The following is a 20441-nucleotide window of genomic DNA, read 5'->3' as shown; positions in this document are numbered from 1 at the left end:
CAGTCTCATAAACAATAGGGTACTTCTTTGGGTAAACGTGAAACAAATGCAACAAGGTGACAAACCTGGCATGTAGCTACCTAGCTATATGGCACAGAGCTGCTCTTTCTGGGAAAAACAACTACTAACACGTGATGGTGCTATGGTGAGACTGTCAGTTTTCTGATTCACGAAGATGTTTGTGTCCTCCTAAATTTTAAGGGCTCCTATTATTATACGTTCATTATTATCTGTGAAGCACTACACAAAAATATGTACAAAAATGTGGTTTAATAAAAAGATGGCAATATATGATAGGAAAGTGGCCTGACTCTGGAATCTAATAAGGCTCAGGTTCAAATCCTGGATTCACCGTTTACTGATTCCGTGACTTTGTACAAGTTACCTTGCCTATTGGCCTCAGTCTCCATGGTGTTAAGTAAAATAAAAATTATTGCTCCTGAAATACTTAGTAGGTATTCAGTAATAATAGACATCATTATTATATTCTAACATTTCCAATAAAATTAACCTCCATTGACAAAATACAATCTTAGAGTACAACTACAGTTATAAAACTGTTTTTTGTTTATAAAAACAAAAAACAGATTATTCATGTATATGTGGAAATTATATTCCCAGATCTTACTTTTCCTCATCACTAACACTGCTTTGTAGGAATAATGACCAAATGGTCCTACAAGTATGAATTTATCTTTATCAGTTCAGTAAGTGCACTAAGTATTTACAATGTACAGTCTGTAGAAAAATAACATAGCAAAAATACAAGCAAATTACTTCCCTCCTCCCCATGATTACAATGAACAACTTATGGTCTTTTTTAACCAATGCTCCTCACATCACTTAGCTGCCTGTTGCAGAATGGGGTGGCTGCGTTGGTATTCTGCTTATTCCCCGCCTTTAGGGCTGCATCTCTTCTTGCTTGCTCAAGCAGAACTCTTGCTCTTTCCTTAAGTTCTTCTTGTCTAGATAACATTCGATGCTTAAAAGCAAAGATACAGAATTAGAAGCCAAAAAAAGAACTGGTAATCTACATTTGTAAACTAATGAAAGGTTAGACAATCTGCTGAAATAATAGAGATTATGAATAAGATTGTAGCTTCATGAGATTGCCTATAGAGAATGTTAATGTTGACTAGAAACCATGGAATTAATATATAAATCTTGATATGAGGGAAATACATCTTTACTGTCTAAAACTGGATTAAATTTAATTATAATTTTATTAGAACATATTCTCGTTAGGTATAAGGCTAATATATATTCTATATATTCTATTTGCTGATAAACACAGTATAATCTGACAAAGACATTTTTTAAAGTTCAGAGTTTTATTTTCAGTCTTAAAGAATTGATAACACGTCTCTCAAATTTGAACGTTGATAAATATTAAATATCTGTGGCAATAATCCTTTAAATTCTTGAGAATGTTTATAGAAAATTCAAAGTTATTATATTTCATTTAAAAAAAGTAAAACTAGTCTTCTCCATTGCTCACTATCCTTATAACAAAACAACTGAAAATATTATAATTGAAAAAGTATTCTCCTGGATTAATCTGTAATTTTACAATATAATTTTGGAGAACAACAGATATCGTCCATCAACAGAGATCAGTTCTTCAATATATTAACCAAAAGCACAAATATTAATACTCCTTATAGTCCAAATTCCTTTTTTTCCTACTAAGTAACCAACTTCTGGCTTTAGATGTCTATTACTATTATCTGACACTTAATTTCTTTTACTTCCCTCTCATTGCATAGTTTTGGTTCAATCATAAGTATCATTGTCAAGGAAAATAAAATAAGTATAGCTATTACTTTATTTCATATTATGTGAAACCATCTTTTTAAAGATTAGTTCAGCATTTTGGGTTTCTTTGTGGTCTTTATATTTTACTGTAACTATTTTTAAAGCTTTTTTTCTATAATCTTAAAGAAGAAAAGATTTTTCTTAAAGTGTACAATTCAGTGCTTTTTAGTATTTCATAAGGTTATGAACTATCACCACTACCTAATTCCAGGACATTTTCATCACCCAAGATTTTTAAGAGGATTAAACAAAAATTCTTAATAGATACAAATAAAATGTATAAGTGATAATGATAAGTCTAAGTTCAAGTTGAACAGGACACAATAGAATTTAGTTACAATATCAACAGTGTCTCAAAAACAGACAAAATTAATTAAATGAACACTGAATTTTCAGTCAAGACATCAGGCTGTTAATCCCTCTTCCACTAATAATAAGCAATGTAACATTGAGCAGGTCAGTTAAAAATGTACTGCATTCCATTACATGATGTGGAGTCAGACAGACCTGGGTTCAAATATCAGTTCCACCACTTAATTATGGGCACATTAATTTATATAAGCCTCAGTTTCCTCGTTTATAAAATAAGGATAGAAATAGACCAACTCTCAGAAGGATAGGGCAAAGATTAAATAATAGCATAATGTACTGAGCACTGGCGCATGACAAGCACTGAATAAACGTTAAGTATTTGTTTTAATCCCTTGATTTCTTAATCTTTGAAATGAGGGATCATCTTTAAGATTCCACTAGCTCCGAATTCTGTGATTTTATAGTCTTTTGGTGATTCCAACCAGCTACAAAGACAGTGAAAAAATGTTTTGGTCTTAAGAACAAAATCAAATCACCAGAAGACTATAAAATCACCAATTGTGTTTAAGAGCACATAAACACAATTTTAAAAAAAATTTTCCTGGCTAGAAATGCAATTCACTACAGAGATTTCAGAAAATAAATACAAGTTAAAAAGAAGATAAATAAAAATTAGTAGTAGTCCTGGTACCCAGAGATAATAACTGTAGAATCATGCTTTTTTTTTCCCTTCACTTATTGTATTTTGAGCATTTTCTTATGGTCTTAAATATTTTTTTAAACATAATTTTAAAATTATTTTATTATTTTACTTTTTTGAGACAGGGTCTCGCTCTGTCACCCAGGCTGGAGTCCAATGGCACAATCACAGCTTACTGCAGCCTTGACCTCTCAGGCTCAAGCAATCCTCTCACTTCAACCTCCCAAAGTACTGGGATTACAGGTAAGCCACCATGCCCAGCCTAAAACATGATTTTTAATTGGCTACCTAACATTACATTGTATAGACACATCATACGTTAGTTAATCTGTCTTGTTTTGCTGAACATTTAGGTTGCACACAATTTTTTACTATCATAAATAATGCTTTTATGAATATCTTTAGAGGTACATTTTTATTATACAATTCTTTCTTTTTTTTTTTTTTTCCTGAGGTGGAGTTTCGCTCTTGTTGCCCAGGCCGGAGTACAACGGCGCCAGCTCGGCTCACCATAACCTCCGCCTCCTGGGTTCAAGCAATTCTCCTGCCTCAGCCTCCCAAGTAGCTAGGATTACAGGCATGTGCCACCACCCCGGCTACTTTTGTATTTTTAGTAGAGATGAGGTTTCTCCATGTTAGTCAGGCTGGTCTCGAACTGACCTCAGGTGATCTGCCTGCCTCGGCCTCCCAAAGTGCTGGGATTACAGGCATGAGCCACGGCGCCCAGCTATATTATACAATTCTAATTATTTCCTTAGGAAAAATTCCTGAAAGTAGGATCTAATGAGATACAGATTTTTAAGGAATTTGATGCACATTGTTAAATCGCCCTTCAGTAATGTTGACCACATTATATTTGGGCTAAAATTATTTTTTAATGCTATTAGGATAAGATGTTATATGCATCAAGTGGAGAAGCACAGACTTTGAAGACAAGGTTGCTTTTGAATTCAAACTTTAACATTTATCATATAACCTTAAGTAACTCTGCAAACCCCAGATTTCCCACATATAATATAGAATTTGACTACTTACCTTATGGGTTGTAAAGTTTAAGAGATATGTGTAAGATAGATAACTGTCATCACATGTATTAGGCACCCAAATGGACAACATTATGACTTTGTTAAGAATACAAAGTCATATTAAAGTTACTAAATTTCCTCTAATCCAATGGTTTTAATTGTAAGAATTACTATTATTTTATGAACTACTAAGAACAAACGTTGTCAATTAAACTCTAATATACTATCTATTATAAATAACACATTGATTGAGAAGTTAAAATGTAAGAAGATGTGTATCTGAGAATTGAAATACTGTGTACAAAAGAGAAACAGATTTTTAATTGTCCAAAATTCAGTTGCTATATACAATTTTAAAAGCCTACCAAATGTCAGCACCTATATTACAGTGTTTATTGTTAGACATTACTTTTGCCAATCCGGTGTCAATAAAAACCTTTAAACTTACCCTAAGCAAAATTCTGAATAAGTCAATGGCCAAAGAGAAAACATATATGGAGCTATGAATAGACGTTGCTTCTATCATCCAGTACACTTTAATCATCTGAATAGAATCACAGAATGATAGTTTCACAGCTAAAGGGGTTCTTAAAGATTACTTCATTTAACATACATGGAAAATAAGATTGAGAGAGGCTAAATAGCTAGTTAACATGTCATTACTAATTTATTGGGAGAGCCAAAACAAGAATCCAGGCTTACTGATTCCCAGTCCAGGGTATTTTAACATTTTAAATATCAATCAATTTCTAGTTTTAACTAAACATATTTGCCTTAAAAATCTGGTTTTTAAGAAAAATTTGGCCAGGTGCGGTGGCTCACGTCTATAATCCCAGCACTTTGGGAGAGTGAAGCAGGAGGATTACCTGAGGTCAGGAGTTCGAGACCAGCCTAGCCAACGTGGTAAAACCCCATCTCTACTAAAAATACAAAAATAAACTGGGCATGGTGGTACACACCTGTAGTCTCAGCTACTCGGGAGGTTGAGGCAGGAGAATCACTTGAACCCAGGAGGCGAAGGTTGTAGTGAGGTAAGATCACACCACTGCACTCTAGCCTGGGTGACAGGGCAAGACTCCATCGCCCCGCAAAAAAACAAAATAAAAATCTGTATTGAATATTATAAGTTAGGGTCATCAAGTTCTTGTAATTGTCATTCACTAGATGTTTATTGATTATCTACTATGTGTGGACATTATGCTGTCCTGAAAGCTTTCAGAGAGATTTAGCTACTTAGGACTTTTGATTTGAAGTTTATGATTAGGAGAACAGGGGCTTGCTTTGACAGCTATTATACTTCTTTAATTCTAATATGTAAATTCTTTCTTGACACCTCTGAAACCTTATAAATGGCAGAATCTTACACTCTCTGTCATTCAGGTGGCAGTCAAGACATGGTTGTCTATCTATATATATATATTGTTTGATATTTCTGTTGGCATGATGACAATTCCTTGATGTTTCAGTCAACACCACTTGAGGACTATGTGAGAAAGAAACATAACTCCAGATTACTGTCTAAAAATCTTCTTTTTTTTTTTTTTTTTTTTTTTTTTTTTGAGACGGAGTCTCGCTCTGTCGCCCAGGCTGGAGTGCAGTGGCCAGATCTCAGCTCACTGCAAGCTCCGCCTCCCGGGTTTACGCCATTCTCCTGCCTCAGCCTCCAGAGTAGCTGGGACTACAGGCGCCCGCCACCTCGCCCCGCTAGTTTTTTGTATTTTTAGTAGAGACGGGGTTTCACCGTGTTAGCCAGGATGGTCTCGATCTCCTGACCTCGTGATCCGCCCGTCTCGGCCTCCCACAGTGCTGGGATTACAGGCTTGAGCCACCGCGCCCGGCCCTAAAAATCTTCTGTTGAGACCTTCTGGTAAAGCCAAGACAGTGCTATTATCAATGAGTATACTGACCTGGAAGAAAATCCCAGAGACAGTTGTGGAGAAATGCTACGAATTCAGAGGTTCAGGCCAGACATGGTGGCTCACACCTGTAATCTCAGCACTTTGGGAGGCCGAGGTGGGTGGATCACCTGAGGTCAGGAGTTTGAGACCAGCCTGACCAACATGGAGAAACCCCGTCTCTACTAAAAATACGAAAGTAGCCGGGTGTGGTGGCACATGCCTGTAATCCCAGCTTCTCAGGAGGCTGAGGCAGGAGAATTGCTTGAACCTGGGAGGCAGAGGTTGCGGCGAGCCAAGATGGTGCCATTGCACTCCAGCTTGGGCAACAAGAGCAAAACTCTGTTTCAAAAAAAAAAAAAAATCAGAGGTTCTCCAATTTTTTGGTCTCAAAATCCCCATATATTCTTAAAAATTACTGAGGACCCCAAAAAACTCTTGCTTATATAGATTATATCTATTGACATTTGTCATTTTTGATATTAAAACTGATACAATTTTAAAATACTTACTTTTTTCATTTAGAAGTAGCCACAATTAACTCATTAGATGTTAACACATTTTAATAGAAAATAATTACTTAAAAAACAAAAATTGAGAAGGATGGCATTATTTTACATATTTTATAAATCTCAATATAAAAGAAAGCAGCTGAATTCCTATATCTACTTTTATATTCGATCTGTTGAGATATCACAAATCATGTAACTTTCAGAAAATGCCATTATACTCTTGTGAGAGAATGAGTGTCATGAAGGCAAACAATGCCCTAGTATTATTATGAAAATAGCTTTAACTTCGGGTGTTCTCTGAGAGGGACTCGGAGAACTTCAGAGGCCCCCAAATCTGGCTTTGAGAACCATGTACTGTAACAATGCTTTTGATAGCACAGACGATAACTGTGCAGAAAAAAAAAAAAAAAAAAAGGAATACCAACAACTCTAAATCAAAGTGATTCAGAAGAGTTGGATTCTAAATGTGAAAAACTTTTAGGAATACCTTAATCAATTTATTTTGCCTAAAATTTCCTCCTTATGTATACATAAGAGTGTTAATATGATCAAATTATGCCTAAATAAGTCTAAAAGAGCTCTTTCAATAGATATAAAAATTCTGAGTGATAGGAAAACCACGTATCATAATTTTATTGACAATGTTGTTCTTTTTTGTTGTAGTACATAAAATAATAGTATATCTTATAACTGACTGTACCAGAGATACAAGTAAAAACAGTAAATTATTAATATCATCAGTAAGAGAAAGGTTAAAACTGTACAATATTCCCTTCATGAGGAGAAATTTGGATGCTGCTGGGATATTTAACCACAAATAATGATGGGACTAAATAAACCAATTAAAATACCTAAGGAAAATGCTTAAAATGGGAAATATTTAATTTGGCATTATACATTTTTATAATGATGTTCTTATTAAATGGAATATTGAAACAACTTTGACTTATTTTATAGAATATTGTTTTTATAAGTAATATTTTTATTTGAAAAGTTGACATTCTTTATCCTTCAACTTTTTTTTCATAGTCTTATTACACAATATCCTTCAATGTTGAAATTGGGATTTGTAGGCTTAAAATATTATATCATAAATCTTAAATATAAAGCAGGTATATTTCAGATTTTTCTTTTCTTGAGACAGGGACTCGCTATGTTACCCAGGCTGGTTTCAAACTCCTAGGCCAAAGCAATCCTCTTTCCTCAGCCTCCCAAATAGGGGGGACTTTGGCGCACACTACTGGATGCCTCAGGAATTTTTACAATAGACATTACACTTCACCTTTAATCATTTGCAACATCTATGAATGCAAAAAGAAACAAAAACAGAGAATAATTACTAAATATAGTATTCAGCATTCTAATTCACTTACCTGGACTATTTTTGATGAATGATCTGCATGATTTAAAGTGGTTCTATCAGCATCTGGATCAGACTCCGTCTGCCTCAGGGAAGCATGTTTTTTCTTTGCAAGGTCTAGATCTCTACTATATGAGTATCCAAGTTTAGAAGTAGGAGATAAACTCGTTTTTTTGATAGGCGATTCTGGATCTGATCTGCATTCTAAGGATCTGGAATTCTCTAATTTTTCTTTCTCCAAGTTACTACTGATGTCTAGAGTTTGAAGCTTTTGTTCATCTGTCTCCTCACAAATAAAGGGTGGAGACATATCCTTCTTCTTATCACTAACATATAAGTCACTCAATTCTAAAGTCTCAGCTTTCAATAGTCTCTTTTTGCCTAACAAAACCTGTGCTTGGGTTGAATCTGTATTGGAACATATTCCAGGGTCATCAGATCCTGAAGTCCTTCCAGAGCTCTGCTGAGACTTCTGGGGTTCTGTGTCACTTTTAGTCCTGCGACAGTAAGGGGAGGCTGTGCTTGGACTGAGGTGATCATCAGGAGTTTGACGCTCACTTTCTGACTCTCCAACCCCACTATCATTAACGAATACAGAGTCATCCTGTGATAAGAAGTCTACTGCTCCGCTGATGGGCTGTTGTAGTTCAGGCTCCCGCTTCAGATCACTAAGCTCTGCATAGAATTTTTCTTGATCAACAGAACTGTTTGTATCTGTTTCGTAGTTTCCAACTTTATATGTGCTTTTACTGCTGTTTTCCTCTATCTGAACAACATTTAGCTCTTGGCCACTGAAATGTGCCCTTATTTGATAGAGATAAGTCATAACAGTCAGTTTATCAGGAATTGCTAATAATACCATATCAGAAGGTTCCAATAATCGGGAAATTCCTATGCTGGCAAATCCATCGTATGCCTTCAAAGGAAGGAAAAACAAAAGATATGTTGAACAGTTCACATAATTCACACATTTTAAAAAGAGCACATTTTTAATTGTTGTTGTTGTTGTTGTTATTGGAGGGTACATGTTATCGACATTATGTCACATGAAAATAACAAATTTGCAAAAGTCAGACATGTGTAAAAGTGGGGGGAGAGGCAAGAGAAAAAAGTGTAGTAAATAGAATTAAAATATTTTTTCCAATAAAGGAAATAAGCAAAAATGAGAGTTAAATTTTTTAAAACTCTGAGAATGGACTTTTAAGATAAGGAACTAAAGTATAAAGAAACATTAGACTAATCCATATTGAGCTTTATCATTTCTATCAACCTCTCTTTTCCACGGTCATGTAATTGCAGTGATTTGTGAAGAAAAGCACAGCTAGATAAGTCAAAAGAACTAACTACTAGATTACCTGATATAAAATACAAATAAATGCAATTTAAGCGTAGAAACAGAAACATTTTTTAAATGCTCAATTAAGACTGATTTTCATAATGAAAAGAGTGACTTCATTTTAATTCATTCGTTTTGGAAAGAATGAAATGTTCTGACTACTACAACCTAGTTGAGAATGTAAGGCTGCATTGTATTATTTTTGTTAGCCTTTAAATGACTATGGCACATCAGGTTTTTCTAGTTTTGAATAATCAAAGCTGTTTCTCAATTTACAATTAATTATTACTATCCTGAACTAACCCTTGAAAACAGCATTGTGTTGCTAGGAAGCATTAAAAGTATGGCTAAAGGTTTAGATATACTCTCAGAGAAAGAAAGAACCCTCTAGATATATTCTTGCTCTGAGACATAAAATGTTTACTCTTTTTAGGAACCTAGGATCATAATTCAAATTTTTTCTTAAAAGACATGTTAGGAAATTATGTAACAATTCAGAAGGAATCAGTCTTCTGCACTTACTTGTTAAAGTACATTTCTATGTTTGAATTTAATCTTTGTCTCATATTCTTGTAGTTTAACAAACATTAAGGAACAAGTAAGAAAGAAAATGAAAAATAAATTGTGATATTAAAACCTCTTCAATTTTCACAGCACTAGGCTTCATAATATAGGTACCTCAAAATATTTACTAGAGAGAATGACTCAGTTGGTGTGCATGTATAGGCTTGTTTGTTATTTTACATGTTTTAGGAAAATTGAAGTCATTTTCCTTTTATGTGTCTTGACAACTTGACTGACAGGCATCAATAGCAGGCCATCAGGGAAAGCACCACAGGCAGTATTCTAAACATTCCCAAATTATCTAAAAACACTGACATATTGGTTAAGATCAGATGTCACAGGAAAATGCCTTTTTTTATTCAGCACTTTTTACAGACCCGGGGAAATGATTAGCTTCCTTGTGGGGAAACTCCTGCTGGTGTTTTGCTTCATGTAGCAATTCATTTTATATACACTAATTACACTAAAAAAAAATTAAAAACAAACTAGGTTTTTTGTAAACAAGGTTTACGCTTTATAAAGGACTTTTCCCAAAGCTTAATCTCTTCTGCCCTGGTCAACTACCTACTGTTTTTTACCTGTTTGTGTGGGGTGAAAAAAGAGGTCTTTCTAAGAAAATTATCTTATTCATTCCTACATGTTATTAAATTGGTAAGGAGGAGTTACTGCCAGTTATGTTATGCATCTGTATGAAATTTAAGACACAGGCATTGTTTTCCTATGGTGCTTTAAGTTCATTCAGGGGCACATGGGGTTATTGGGAAGAACTGTGTGAAGCTAGAAGTAATTGGCAGGTAGCAATTCAATGTAGCTATCAGGTAAGAAGCAGCAAATGATGAAAGGAAAGACGATGTAAAAACAATTATTTATTGAATAATACAATGAATAGAATCATCAAAGATAAAGCCTTTCAAAAGCCATGATTGTCTGTACTGGAAGATCTAACTGAAAAAAATTTTTAATGGGATGGTCTTCCGTATGGAGTAATATGTAAATCCAAAGTATGCTTACCATTATTAAGTTAATGAAAAGCTAATGTAAAGAAGTGTGACTTAAGCCTGAATGAGATTCCCCATATTCTTCACACATTTATAACGATGTAGAATCAACAATATTTTCTTTTCAAAATTTTGAACCGTAAGTTGAAACATCCACTTTAAAAAATGGTTTATTTTATAATGCTCCTGTCTGTATTTAAATTGGCTTAGCATTTTGTTCAAATGTAAGAAAATGGAGGTAAAGTACTGCCATACCCAAAGATATAATTTAATTGTAATTAATGAAAAAGAAGCATTTCACTTTAATAGACACAGGCTCTCCAAAATTATACAAGAAATAATTCATGAGAACAATTTACTTTGTAACATGCCCATCTGAAGGGTGATTTCTACAAGAAAACTATACTGATTTTTAAAGATTATCTTTTTTTGGTGGCATATTTCAATAGAAACTGCCAGGTTTTTATTGCTCTACGGTCAGCATTATGCATTTGCAAAAAAACAAGCATTTTTGATTGTTTGTTTGTTTTTGGACACAGGGTCTTGCTCTGTCAACCAGGCTGGAGAGCAGTGGCGTGATCCTAGCTCACTGCAGCCTTGGGCTCCTGGGCTCCAGCAATACTCCCACCTCATCCTCCCAAGTAGCTGGGACTACAGGTGCATGCCACCATGCTGAGCTAACATTTTCATTTTTTGTAGAGATGGGGTCTTGCTACATTCCCCAGGCTGAAGAAACAAAACCTTTTTGATGGCAATACACATTTTTGGTTTTAGAGAGCAATACAAGTGAAAAATTGTTTTGATTTAAAGACTTGTTAACTGAACTTCTATCAAAGTTCCAAGACTTTGTATCACCAGTCATTTTAATTATTTAATTTAAAGTATGTTAAGAACTTTAGACCAGAGGCTATTAACCACTTTGTCTCATGAACCCTTTTGGCAATGGGTCCCTTCTCAGAATAATGTTTTACATGGATAAAACATATAGAATTACAAAAGAAACCAATTATGCTGAAAAATACACTTATGAAAGTATTACTTAAAATGAATTTGGGAAGTAGTAATATATGTGCTTTTTATGACTGCACTAATTAATCTGAAGACGTTATAAGCTTAAAAGGTATTTGCAGATATCTGCAGCAACAACTATAGCATGACATGAAAATATCGAAAATATCTGTGATTTCTAAAGGTGACAAAGTTTCAGCCATGGCTAACACTATGGTGGTTTATTGCCTAAATTCATAGTTAAAGGAAATGCTAAATTTCAGTTGAGGAATTATGAAAGTAAAATGTATTTTTTCCCTCAACCATGTTCAAGAAAGAATACCCTGATTTCTACCCACAGATCACAGGTTAAGAACTCCTGTTCTAAGACAATAATAAATTTCATTAACTTTTCAGTTGAAGAATTCAATTCAGTAGAAAAAAACATTCAGTGCCCTACTGTGTGCTGAGTTAGGTGCTTCCCTCCTTGCACACAGAACACACATACTGTGTGCTGGGGTAAACAGATAAGTCAGCTTGTGGCCACAGTTAGCTGGTCCAGGGCTCCAGCAACTCAGCCTTACACAGATGCCCTGAAGGCTGAAAGGATCGATATCCCCTTGCCCCATACCAGTTGGGAAGCTCTGATTTCAATACATTGATTAATTATATGGGAAAATATAGTCATGTGTTGCTTAACAATGGTGATATGTGCTGAGAAATGCACTGTCAGGTGATTTTGTTGTTGTGTAAACAGCACAGTGGGTACTTACACAAACCTAGGTGGTACAGCCTACTACATACCTAGGCTATGCAGTATAGCTTATTGCTCCTAAGCTACAAAACTGCACAGCATATTCCTATACTGAAGAGTGTAGGTAACTGTAACACAATGGTAAGTATTTGTGCATCTGAACATAGAAAAGGTACAGTAAAAATAAAGTATTATAATCTTACGGTACATCACCATCTATGTGGTCTGTTTTTGACCAAAACGTTGTTACGCAGTGCATAATTGTATACGGTTTACCAGAAAATGAAAAGAACCAAGGTTTATATCTTTTTGCTTCTCAGAACCTAAGTATTCTCTCTTGCTTACCCATTAGGCTCTTCTTCTCATCCCCAACCAACATATTTTTTTAAACTTACATAACAGCTATGGCACAACAGTTTTGGGTGCATTTTTAAAAAGCCAAATCTTAGAATAAAAGCACTATGCTTTAACAAATATTCAACAGTTTAAAAGATAATTTGCATATTATAATATGATGCCAACCTGGCACTTACAGTCTTTAAAAGTTCATGATAAACCAGAGTAAACCATGTATCCTATTGTACTGCAGTAAGCAGACAACACTCTGTGAGTTGTAGTTATGACCTCATAAAACTGCCTCACTTTCTCCAAATTAATAAAGACTTTCAGAGAAGCCAAAATGGAAACTACGTATTTTTCTTGCGCATCAATTCTTACCTTTTTGTTGTTCTCTTTAATATCTTGAGGATTCAGAGACTTGTAGTCACTGAGGGAGAAAATAGCACAGTGGGTACATATAGTATTTGATAAAAACAGCTGATTTTAAAACAAACTGAATCTAAAAATTTGACATTCAATAATACTAAAGAGTAACTAGCAATTTCACAGCAATTCAATCAACAAAACTAATAGTGTGGAAAATTAAGGAAATAAATAAATAAATGAATAAAAATAGTGATTACACGTTTCACTGCCTGAAGCTTTCCATCTAAAAGAGAGGTTAAGGCAGGGGACCAAAGACTAGCCTTGACAACCAAATTTACCATGAGGTAATCCCTTGTTGTCAATATAAAGAATTACCGGCTTATTTGTCTCATCTCATTTTAACACTAACACAATTTTCATAATAATTTGAAGTCAGTTCTTTGAGATTAAGGAGAAAAACCATTTTCTTTTTTTTTTTTTTTGAGACAGAGTTTTGCTCTTGTTGCCCAGGCTGGAGTGCAATGGCACGATGTTGGCTCACCGAAACCTCCGCCTCCCGGGTTCAAGAGATTCTCCTGCCTCAGCCTCCCGAGTAGCTGGGATTACAGGCATGCACCACCACACCTGGCTAATTTTGTATTTGTAGTAGAGACAGGGTTTCTCCATGTCAGTCAGGCTGGTCTCGAACTCCTGACCTCAGGTGATCCCCCCGCCTTGGCCTCTCAAAGTGCTGAGATTACAGGTGTGAGCCACCACGCCCAGCCACCATTTTCTTTAAAAAGAGAAAAGATTGTTTTTAGGTATGAAAAAGGAAAAGCTTTCTGAGATACATCTCTCAAAAGCAAGAGGTGGGGGTAATAAAATAAATACAAATTATTTCAGGACATGTGCTAAGAAATTATTTTATGTTCTTTTAAAAAATGTCTATTATGTACAAAATATTCATAGGGAATGGAAAATGTTTCTACTTACATTAAATCTGGTCTAAAGTGGTGTAATATTGCACAAAAAGATAAACCATTTCTCCACGATGTAGTAAAATTGGTGATTTTTACTCCTCGATAGTTCTTTGTAACTTCTTTACACCATACAAGCAAAGACTGACTAGCATTTGGCTTTCGCCCCAAAACAGGACTTGGTATAGGGCTTGGCTAAAAAAAAATGAAAAGAGGAAAACATTAAAAGAATTTAATGGAAGATGAAAACTAACATTAATTGACCTAATCAGATCATTTGAACACTTTGATGTCAGTTTAGATCCTTCACAACTATAAATTCACGACAACTGCAACCTCCAAGAGGGAGACATAAATCTTAAATTATCTCCAGTTTTAGCCCTTGGCATTTGCCTGACAAGGATGTAGATATGCAAGATTTTAAATTTATACATAAGAACAGGCCAGGAGCTTTACTGATGGAAACATCATGTTAAAGTTTTGAAATACTTAAGGCTAAATACCTTTGTAACTTGCACACCCTCAAAATTTCCCCCAAATGCAATCATGTACAAATATGGTTCCTTTTTGACTAGGTTAAAAATAATGTATTTCAAGGTCCAAATGTAACACAAATTTCTAGTAGTGGAAAGATTAAAATTATCATTAGTTTTAAAAATACATTACTCATATATGCATTTTAAGTAAACAGCACAATGATAACCATATTCAAACATGCTTCTTATATAAATTTAATGATGGCAAAACAGTTTTAGAGTTATTAGCAACAGGTGTTGGTGGCAACAGCACACAACAGTATGTATTTTGGATATGCTCAAAATATTTTCTAATTATCACTGAGAGCTACTTTTGAATACTAGGTGAGTTAGTAGTGTGTGTGTTTTAAATCATAAGTATATAATTTTACCCTTGTTCATATACTTAAAACATCAATAATAACAACAAACAAGACTATATAATAACAATTTTATTCTAAACTTTTATTATTATTAAAACCATGTCATTTTCTTTTACTGAATAACAACTGCATTTTGTGATGGCAACCTTATAGGCTAGTACAATTGGAAACTACAAAGAAAACTGTTAAATGTTTCTGGACTTTAAATCTTGCTATTAATTAAAAGTGCTAGCTATGATAAGAAAACTTACATATTAAATAGAGGTCCTCTAAAGTAAAATGAAAAGAGAACAAGTATTTACTCCTAATATCATTTAAGTTTAAAAAGCAAAGCATTCTTACTACACTGCTTACTTAAGAAAGATCAATGATGCCCCCACTTGACAAAAGCATGTTAGTACCAAACAATTAAAATCATCAACCCCACATAATTATGATTTATGCATTCACTGCTTCTGTGAGAAGACTACTATGAAACACCACTAAAATTACTTCCCATTTTTTATTAACTGTCAGATTAACAAAATATTATGTAAATAACCATAAATCTAGCAAAGTACTGTTCCTTAAATGATCATCTCTACGAAGTCAACACTGAAAAGCTCACAGGTCATAAAAATCAACAGTTTGGATCAATTCTACTTAATATAATGAAGTAGATAAAAACAGAATCCCAATATACTAAATTTACTTTAGAAAATAATAGCTAACTAGCAATCTAACATGTGTAAAAGTGAACTATTAAATATCTTTTCATGTAAGGATCCACTGACTTTCAAATCCCTCTAGTCATTTAACCTGGAAGTAAAGTAAAGAGTGTTTTATGGATGAGTTAGGGGATCACTGAACTAGGTAGGCATAAACATTTTTTTTTCTTACACTTTCCATTGTTTAAAGAATTGTCTTTATTAAATTGTTTTTCTATATCAAATTATATTATTAAGGTATTGATTCACTCCAAGCATGGGTAATACATACATGGGCCAGATAATCTGTAACTATCATTACACTGATTCATTTCAATTATCAGTAGCATGTCCATAGGTAATGTATAAATGACATTATCACTATATTATGATCTAGAATAGCTTTCTGTATGTAAGAAATAAAGAAAACATATTACATCATTGTGATTATGACTGTATCTCTGTTTCTAAGAAGGCTCAATATGAAAAGGCTAGAAGAACTAAACCAAAATTTAAATTGGTTCTAATACAAAAGCCTTGTATTAAGGGATGCTTATTGTACTTCCAACAAAAAGAAGTCATACGAAATTGAAGAAACTTTGATGAAATTACAACAAGCCCTATAAATGGTCATGGTGGTTTACAGAGAAAGAAAATCATAGAGCCATTGTTAAATGAAATCATCTACTCCAGAACTGATCTTTTACCTAATATTTTACAGAAAGCCATAAAGGAATTAACAATTAAATCATTTTGAAACCTTCAGTACATAATTGGATGAAACTGTTGTTACAGCTGGCTCTTGATTTTACAGTAGATGCGGCAGGTTACTTGACTTGTCTGTATCTCAGTTTCCTCATCTGTAAAGTGCAGATTATAGTGGTACATATCTCATAGGGTTTAGTAACAAGATCTGCCTCACTCTCCCCATGTCCATTTCCTCTCTGATCTTAACTACTGCTCTCTCCCTTAAACACTCTGAACCATATTGACCTCTTAAAAAGAAAAAAACTACTGATAATTTATTAAAATAGCTGACCTAAGCACCTGCAATGGTGACTTCAACCTCAACTCTTGGCTCAATACGGATCAAAGAAATCTATTTAACAATCTCAGAAGGACTGTGCAAGTCAACAAACTGCGCATGCTCTTCTGGGAGTGATTCCATGTCTTAGAACCTTTAGCACAGCTGTTTTTCTTGTAGTGATTCTCAAAGTCTTGGTAGGCATCCCAACTGGTCCTTTCACTTTGAGATTCTTTTCCTTTGTGCCTCTGATCAAGTCAGCACACATGATCTTCAGGGATTTTTATACTGCAGCTGGTTAGGGGAATTCTAATTCAGTGAATCACCACCTTTGGTTCCACCAGTATTTAAACTTACGGCTGTAATACAGTTTCCTAACCTACGTGTTCCTTGGAGAGAGCAAACAGCCATGAGTCAGGAATAGGAGCCAATGGACTGTAGCTCCATCATGCCTGAAACCATATCTTCCTCAAAATGGAATCATATTATTCTCTTTGATGTTCCTTGGATATCGCAGACATGTTTCTACCTTGGGGCCTTTGCACAGATTGCTCCATTTGCCTGGTACTCTCTCAGATATCTGCATGGTTAACTCCAATGCAATCTTCTCCATTAGGCCTATTCTGACCATCCTACTTAATAATGCAATCTGGTCAGGCGTGGTGGTTCACACCTGTAATCCCAGCACTTTGGGAGGCCAAGGTGGGCAGATCATTTGGTCAGGAGTTCAAGACCGGCCTGGCCAGCATGGTGAAACCCTGTCTGTACTAAAAATACAAAAAATTAGCTGGGCATGGTGGCACGTGTCTGTAGTCCCAGCTACTAGGGAGGCTGAGGCAGAATAACTGCTTGAACCAGCAGGCAGAGGTTGCAGTGAGCCGAGATTGCGCCACTGTACTCCAGTCTGGGAGACAGAGTAAGACTCCATCTCAAAAAAAAAAAAAGAAAAGAAAAAAAGCAATCCACCTCCATCACCCAGTCCCAGTTCAGCACTCCTGAATCCACTTACCCTGCTCTATTTTTTCCACGGACTTATCATCTTCTTAGAGTCCATATACTTTATTTATTATGCTTACTGGTTATTATCTGTCTGCTCTCATTAAATAAGATGTCCATGAGAGCAAAAATGTTAGTTTGTTTTATTTATTAACCTAAATCAAATACCCAGAACAGTGCCTGGTAGAGCATAGGTACTCAGTAAATACTGTTATATGAAAAAAATGCATGTAAAACACTTAGAACAATGTATAGCAAACAGTACCATTCAGTTAATATGAATTGCAATTATTACCACCACCAATGCATTATCAGCAGGAATTTCTATTTTTTGAGGCTCTTCTAGAAATTTCAAAGGCCATGAATTTCTTCAAGATCATAAAAAGTTTTTTCCTTTTCTTCTTTCTTTCTTTTCCCCCCCAAAACAAAGCTTTAACTAGAAAATAATCTTGACACCTAGATATTCTATGCGGAAAATATGGCACTTGCAATGCTTGGCAATGTATCTATTTCTATAGGGTGGGTGAAAAAAGAAGCTCTAAATGACTTTGTAATTTGTTGCTTTCCAAAGAAAGAAAGACACAAAAATCTGTCCATAAAAGGTAGAAATACACTTGCAAATATAACGAATTTTAATGCATTATTTCTGTTTAATATAGATTACATGTTAAAGGTAATAAAGCTACCTAGTTATTCTTCCTAATAATGGCAATAGCTTTCTTTCAGAAAACCTCATCAAATAACTTGCAAATTTTCTTAAATTTTAATAAGAAATGTCAGTTCTATTTTTTCTGCTCTATCCCTCTAACTATAGTTTCCTTCTCTTTTGCTGTCTGCCCTTCTTCCATGGATACAGCCACATATTCCTCTAGGCATTGCTCTAAATAGTTTTCTACCACACTTTGAGCTGATTCATTCCCAGGATTCCAACTATTACTTCCATGCAGATGATTCCCAAATATTTATAGTTCAAACTATCTCAAGTTGACATTTCCAGTTGGCTGTCCTTTCTATCATACAAAATTTAAACTCAATATGTTCAAAACTATAATTGTGATCTTTCTTTACAACCTGCTCATTTTCACTGTGTTTGCAAATGATACAGTTATTGTCCCAATTGTTTAGATTTTTAATGTCAGGATCACCTTTCAATTCTTCCTTCACGTATCATCTCTTACCAGTTAATTTACAGGCAGTTTTGCTCATATTTTGTAAGGTTTTTATAATCAATCTCCTTTTGCCTATTGCAAAATCTTCCTAATAGGTCTTCCTTCTTCCAAATCCCCCCTGTAACCAACCCATGTCATAGCATTGGTCTTCTTAAAGCACAGCTTAAAGTCTCTAATGGCTCTCAAGAACATACAAAATGATGTCAAAATACTTCTAAGCATTGAATCCCAAATCTTTCTCAATGTATTTACTCTCTAGCATTACTCACCATCCTTTAAAATCCCTATGCTTTCCTGCCTAAACTCCAGGTCTCCCATCTCCACCAATCTTGGATCATACACATCATCACCTCCACATGAAATATCTTCTGTCCCAAGCACAACTGCTGCAATTCCACTCTATCTTCAAACCTTCAAGATTTAGTTCAAACGTCATCTCTTACACGAAATCTCCTCCCAATTCCCATTCAGTAGGAAGCCTTTTTCAGTGTTCCTTTGATTCTTTGTGTTCTTCCTGTAGCACTTAATAGATTTTCATTTTACTGTAATATATTCAGTTCTTCTCTCTACAAAAAGGCTTATTAATTTTTCATCAATTCATAAACTATATACTGAGCACCTATTATGTCCCACAAAGTTAAGACCTTTACACAGATAAGCTAATTTAATCCTCACAACTCCTTTGAGATAGCTACTCTTACTTCCAATTTACAGTTGGAGAAAGTGAGGTTACTCAGGAAGCAGAGGAGTTCCTATACCAAGGAGTTCCCACTCCAAAGCCTGTGCTTTTAAACAACATGCATTTCACATTTCAAGATAATACTGCTGTACGACTTCAGCAGAAGTTGTAAATTTTTCAATACTAACAAACGTCTCAGTCAACTTCTTATCGTCTTCAGAGGTTAGATCACTGCCCTCTGTATGTTTAATTAGTTGATTCAAAAAAAGCAATTAACCCAAACAATTTCAACTTCAAGAGTCTCTCTGTTAATAAACCTGTCCATTCTGTTTTATTTCAAATTACTGGCTATAACTAGAACAAGAGCTAATTAAGTCCAGTGCAATGAGACATATACTAACATTGCTTAAGTTGTAGCACATTCTTGTCTCTCAACTACTAATTCTTGGACACTTTCCCCAGTTATTGCAAATCATGGTTGAGGGAACTTTGAATATATCTAAGCATTTGGTGAACCCAAAAACTAGCAACAGTGAGAATGAGAACACTTAGATCTGTATTGGTCTTATTATTTTTTTTTTCAAAGTGTTTTCATTTAAATCACTTCACTTTATTCTCACGGTAAAACTGAAGTTAGGCTTTGTTATTCTACTACTAGAAAGATTGTACCATAATTAATTTTTTTTTTTTAATCTTCTACAAAACATCAACCAACTCTCTCCAAGCCAAGACATGGAGAGACAGGAAAACTAGAAAGCAAGTGAAACTCTCTGCTGTTTTTATAGTGGTAGTCTAGAAGAGTGAGTTGAGAGGTACAGTTGCACTTTTGGTGGGCTCCCAAATAGCAATATGAGCCTCATCCCCTTCCCCCAAAAGTAGAAACAGTAAAATAAAAAGGTAAAAGCAAAAAATAACATAGTAACTAAGCATATAATAGAGAGGATCAGCAAAGCCAAAGCTGCTGCTTTGAAAGGACTAAGTAAATTAAACCTGTAATGTGAGTGACCAAGAAAGAAAGAGTGAAGCAAATTCCTAGAAAAGTATAGCTTACTGCAATAGACACAAGAAGA

General features: G+C 34.7%; 1 protein-coding gene across 13 annotated transcripts in view; it reads right to left on the bottom strand.

The window, feature by feature from the left end:
- Window positions 1-20441, bottom strand: part of EHBP1 (EH domain binding protein 1) — a 338942-nt gene that overhangs the window by 88836 nt on the left and 229665 nt on the right. For all 13 annotated transcript variants that reach the window (XM_073023037.1, XM_073023036.1, XM_073023038.1 and 10 more), the window contains 4 exons: window positions 13936-14114; window positions 12976-13024; window positions 7633-8535; window positions 839-982 (listed from right to left, as the gene is read on the bottom strand). In XM_073023037.1, the coding sequence (XP_072879138.1) occupies window positions 839-982; window positions 7633-8535; window positions 12976-13024; window positions 13936-14114 (1275 nt within the window). The remainder of the gene's footprint in view (window positions 1-838; window positions 983-7632; window positions 8536-12975; window positions 13025-13935; window positions 14115-20441) is intronic.

This window comes from Chlorocebus sabaeus, chromosome 14 (genome assembly GCF_047675955.1).
Source record: "Chlorocebus sabaeus isolate Y175 chromosome 14, mChlSab1.0.hap1, whole genome shotgun sequence".
In the NCBI taxonomy this organism is placed as follows: Eukaryota; Metazoa; Chordata; class Mammalia; order Primates; family Cercopithecidae; genus Chlorocebus; species Chlorocebus sabaeus.
The sequence above is the reverse complement of the archived record's forward strand: the minus strand, read 5'-3'. Positions and strand labels throughout refer to the sequence as shown.